At 45.9% G+C, this 4659-nt stretch overlaps 1 protein-coding gene across 1 annotated transcript in view; it reads right to left on the reverse strand.

Annotated features, from left to right (window-relative positions):
• LOC103798351 (axin-1) overlaps positions 1–2514 on the reverse strand; it is a gene marked incomplete at its 5' end in the record, with an annotated part of 21993 nt that extends 19479 nt beyond the window's left edge. The window contains 2 exons of the mRNA XM_009070606.1: positions 2181–2277; positions 2466–2514. Of these exons, the coding sequence (XP_009068854.1) occupies positions 2181–2277; positions 2466–2514 (146 nt within the window). The remainder of the gene's footprint in view (positions 1–2180; positions 2278–2465) is intronic.
• Positions 2515–4659: the final 2145 nt, after the last annotated feature.

Raw genomic sequence — 4659 nt, forward strand, 5'->3', positions numbered from 1 at the left:
CTATCAGCATGGACTCTGGCTATGCTGGGTAGATATGGGTCCATAAAGACCTTCACTCAAAGGTTGTGATTTCATCATTGCTGCAGGTTTAAAAGCAGCTCACCCCTGGGTCCAGCCAGCTTTAGCCAGGGGCTGTGGGACGGCCCAACCGCTGCCTTTGCAAAGCAACACTTGGGAGAAACATTTGCATGGCTCCTTGCTAATTGGGGCGGTTTAATTCAATAAGTGTGCAGTTAGAGGTGAATTTTAAAGAGTAACTTTATAACATTTCACACTGGTGTTGTCAAAACACATTGTCTAATTACCTCCTCCTTTCTTGGCTGATTGATAAGCGAGGGCAGAGCAGTGCGGCTCTGAAGTCGATGCCAATTCTGTGTCAGTAATTGGCTAGCAGAAGGTGCCAGAGTGTCTGAACTAAACTTTTATTCCCTGGAGAAAGACTAGAACTAACTCGACTTCTCAGTCCTGTGCTCCCATATAAATATGTGTCAAGATGCCTTTTTCCCTGGGTCTTAAAATTACAGTGCAGAACCTAATGGGAACAGTGGATGTTTCACAGAAAAATCCTTGTGAAGCATCTGTGTGTACTTTAGGAGGAATATGTAATTCTAAAAGACTGTGTAGGTAAGTAGGATAATATAAAAATTTATAAGCAGCAGGTGGCCAATTTAAACCTTGTTTTTTCCCCCCTTTTTAAAACTGGTTTCCAAAAAGGTCGATAAAATTTAATGTTAAGTAAAACTAATTAGCCTGCAAGGAACTGCTGCTGGAATGACACTTATTCAGTTCAACAAAAGAAATGTTTGGCAGATGGAAGTTCGTTAAAGCAGAGCTCACTATACATATTTAATGCTCCATACTCTGAGTTTATAACCTGCAGTTCATCGAGGCATTGCCAGTGCACACCATCAACAGAAAGCCACTATTATTTTTATCCAAAAGGTAAAGCCACTGACAAGCTTTGAAGTCAGAGAATATTCACTCAGTAGTTCCCACTGCTGGGGAACAGCAACAACAATAACAACAAAAAATAAAGGCCAAGCTTTCAAACTTCAACTCTAACAAAGCCATGCTTACAGTAAAAACGGCATCAAGTGAAATAAAAAGGCACCCAGCCAGCCTTTTCAACAGCAACCACACTGTGAAAGCAACTGTGTGAAAAGAGAGGTGACTGAGCAAGGATGGCTATGAGCGTCCGCAGCCAGGGCTTTTATTGTCAACCCAGTGATCAAAGCACAGGAGACCCTCTTAAATCTAAGGAAAATAATCTAATTTAAAAGACAAAACAAAGAGTGGTGGTTTTGGTGTGGTTTTTTCTTTTTTTTTTTTTTTTAAATCAGATTAAAACAAGGGTGTATTTCTGCTGGTATTGTGCTGCTTTGAGCAAGCAGGACGAGAACAGCTGCGTCAAGTTTGAAGGCACTTCTGGAAAAAAACAGATGGAGGCTTTTTTTCTCTCTATTTGATTTGTGCTGGAGTCCAGCTGTCCAAAGGGGAAAGAAGTACCTTTATTCTCTGCTAGATATTAAATGTCACCTGTAACTCCTCACAAAAAGAAAACAATAATAAGCAGAGCTGCAGATGGGGATGCAGAGCCCTAGCAGTTGTGTTCATCTTCCAAAAGCTGTTTGCTTACCTGGAGCACCAAAGGAGACAAACAAAATACTTACGCCTGCACCTTCTTTGCTCCCCTGCCTCGCATCCCCTGGTGAACTTTGCCGAGTTCTTGAGAACAGGTTACATCTCCCCTTGGCTGCCCAGTGCAGAAATACTGCTGGGGACCATTGCCTTTCTCCCCAGCTGACCTTGACCAAGACCTACATCAGCCTCCATGTCCAATAGCCTCCTACATCCTCCACAAACACTTCCAGCTCACCCGAGGGCATGTAACCTGCCTGCAGATAAATGTCAGCCAGTGCTCCCATTCTCACCCAGCAGAAAACAACTGGTTACTGACTCAATGGCTAAGAAAAATCAGGCATTTTGGGCAGCCCTGGATGGTGAGTTTGGCAGAAGGCTGCTACACCATTTCTAAGCCTGGTGTATGTCTATCTTCAAGCATCCCCAAATGAATCCAGCACTAACGGGGGTTAAACTCGAGCACAGGCAGAGCAACTGTAGACTTAGACATCTCACATATTTTGCATATTTACCTCTGGGAAGGAGATTGTGCTACTTACAGGAATGTGAGGTAGTGGCACACGTCCATTTGCTTTGGCACTTTCTTGCATCTCTCTGCGATGCTGCTTTCGGAGTCTGTACGGCGGGATCCCATCTCTGCCGGAACAAACAACAACATGTTCTGCTTTAGTGCCTTTCTCTGGTGCACTTCCTTCACTTGAGCATCACAGACACAGAGTGGCAGGTAGGAAACCCCTTCACTCTTGAGGAAGGCTTTGCATGCCCAGAGCAAGGGAAATCCATGCCCCAACAACACCCTGGCACTGAGGGCTAGGGAGGCTTACACGGCATCCACCAGGAACAGAGCAAGGTAGGGCTCCTGCAACTGCTGCCCTAGGCAGAGGGCAGGGAGAAGGACTTGGAGCATATCCTGGTACCTTTTATAGTTGGTTGCTTTCTATAAAGAGCCTGTAACATACACATTAAACCACAGGGCAGAGTAGGAGAGGGGGGAGAAGGAGGAGTGGGAGCTCAGTGAGCATCTACTCCAAGGGAAACTTGGTCAGGGAATGAGGTATATATTTTTAAGAGAGCATGACAGCTTCTCAAGTGGCTTATCAAAGCAAGGAGGTAGGCTCCACTGCTCTCAAGGTGATCTCTAGCTCAGTCTGAAATTATGGACTTGATACTGGAGTTCCTGTGGGGAAGAACACAGCCCTCTCCACAGAGGAGGCTGGACAAGGTTAGGAAGTGATGCCATGGGCAGCGACACCCAACTGAACCAGCTTCACTTGGGTTTGTGCCTCTAACTCACCCTCCTGGTGACATCAGGTTATGTGGGGAAAAATCAATGAATCCAAACCAAATGCCAGCCTGGAGCTTAGCAATTTGGAGCTTTCCTTTTTTTGTCTTAACATGTTTCCCTGATTCAGTAGAAGTAAATGCTTGGGAAGCCTGTGCAACGCCACAGAGGTAGGTGGGAACGAACGGAGGGATTTGGTTCGTCCCCAGCACCAAACAACTTCTGTGCACAGGCACCATCTCCTGCCAGCCCCACACCCCTCTGAGCTGTGCAAATGAGCCCAACGCATCCCACAACAAGATGTTTGCACAAGCCAAATGTCCTTAGCACCTACCCCTCTCCCCAGCTGCTTCTCCAGAACATAAACCAAACAGTTTCACCCGCAGATTTTTAAAGTCAAGTTGCCATTTGGCAGGTGAGACACAATTTACTGGGGTGTTTTGCCTGCAAACTTTCCAAGCTACAAGCACCAGGCTGTGAGAGGATGGCCACCACCAGCTCTCATTCCCATTCTGACCGTGCTGGCTGCCCCATTGGCTACCTGGAACTGTGGGTGTGGGCAGAATCATCACCAAATGACACCAGAAGAATGTAATTTCATGCAGTAATTCAGGCATTCAAAATGAAATGCCATTAAAATACAATAAAAGCCATGATTAATGACAAGTGCTTTTTAGCAGGAAGGCAAACGAGAGGACAGAATGAGCCAGGCTAATTACAGCTCTGGCTAGTGGCTGCAGGTAATGTGGGAGGAGGAGGAGTATGCTGGGAGCATCACCTTGCTGCACTGCAGCGACACAGTTCAGGACCAGCCCCATTTCCCCATGCACTGCTCTACTGACAGGCAACTGTGACAGTGTTCACTGGAATCACAGAATCATCAAGGTTGGAGGAGACCTCTAAAATAATCAAGTCCAACCATTAACCTGTCACTGTTGTAACCCCTAAACCCTAAACCAAATCCTCCAGCACCAGATCTAGATGCCTCTTACACACTTCCAGGGATGGTGACTCCACCACCTCCCTGGGCAAACCTATTCCAGTGCCTGAACACCCTAAGAGTGAAAAATTCTTTACTAATATCTAATCTGAATCTCCCCTCTCTCAGCTTATGACCATTCCCTCTGTCCACTTCTTAGGCTTCCCTTTCTTTAATGACAAACCTCCATTTGAACTTAACAGTCGCAACGGTTGAAGAGTTTGATCACGTCGCGACACGGCTTTTTCTAGACTGGATGGCAACGAAACAACTGGCAGTTTTCAGAGAAGAAATAAAAACCAGGGGGATTATTCTAGCCATCGCTGGTCGGCATCAATAGACAACATTTCGGCTTAACCACTGCACAAAACCCGAGCGCCAGAACACAACTCGCACGCTAAGGCCGCGCGGCCATTCGTGGGGAGAGCAGCATTCTATTAGAAAGTGCAATTTTTCTTTCTTTCTCTCTCCTTTTTTTTTTCTAAATTCTCCCCAGCAGCAGTCCCAGCGGAAAGAGCGACTTTTGTTCCCAGCACAGTAGCGAAAGGCTGATAATGGCCTCTAATCTATCCGGCTTCAAACACATGTTCAGCCCCGCTGTGCTGCCTTTGATGTCATTTTAACTAGATTCCCCAATGCCACCTCTGAACTTGGAACATTCCTTCGTTCAATGTACTGTGCCAACTCAACCAGAGGAAGCAAATTCAAAGATAAGCACTTTAATTTTATCCCAACAAAACCTCATTCAATAGATGGG

This window comes from Acanthisitta chloris, unplaced genomic scaffold (assembly GCF_000695815.1).
Source record: "Acanthisitta chloris isolate BGI_N310 unplaced genomic scaffold, ASM69581v1 scaffold20172, whole genome shotgun sequence".
Classification (NCBI taxonomy): domain Eukaryota; kingdom Metazoa; phylum Chordata; class Aves; order Passeriformes; family Acanthisittidae; genus Acanthisitta; species Acanthisitta chloris.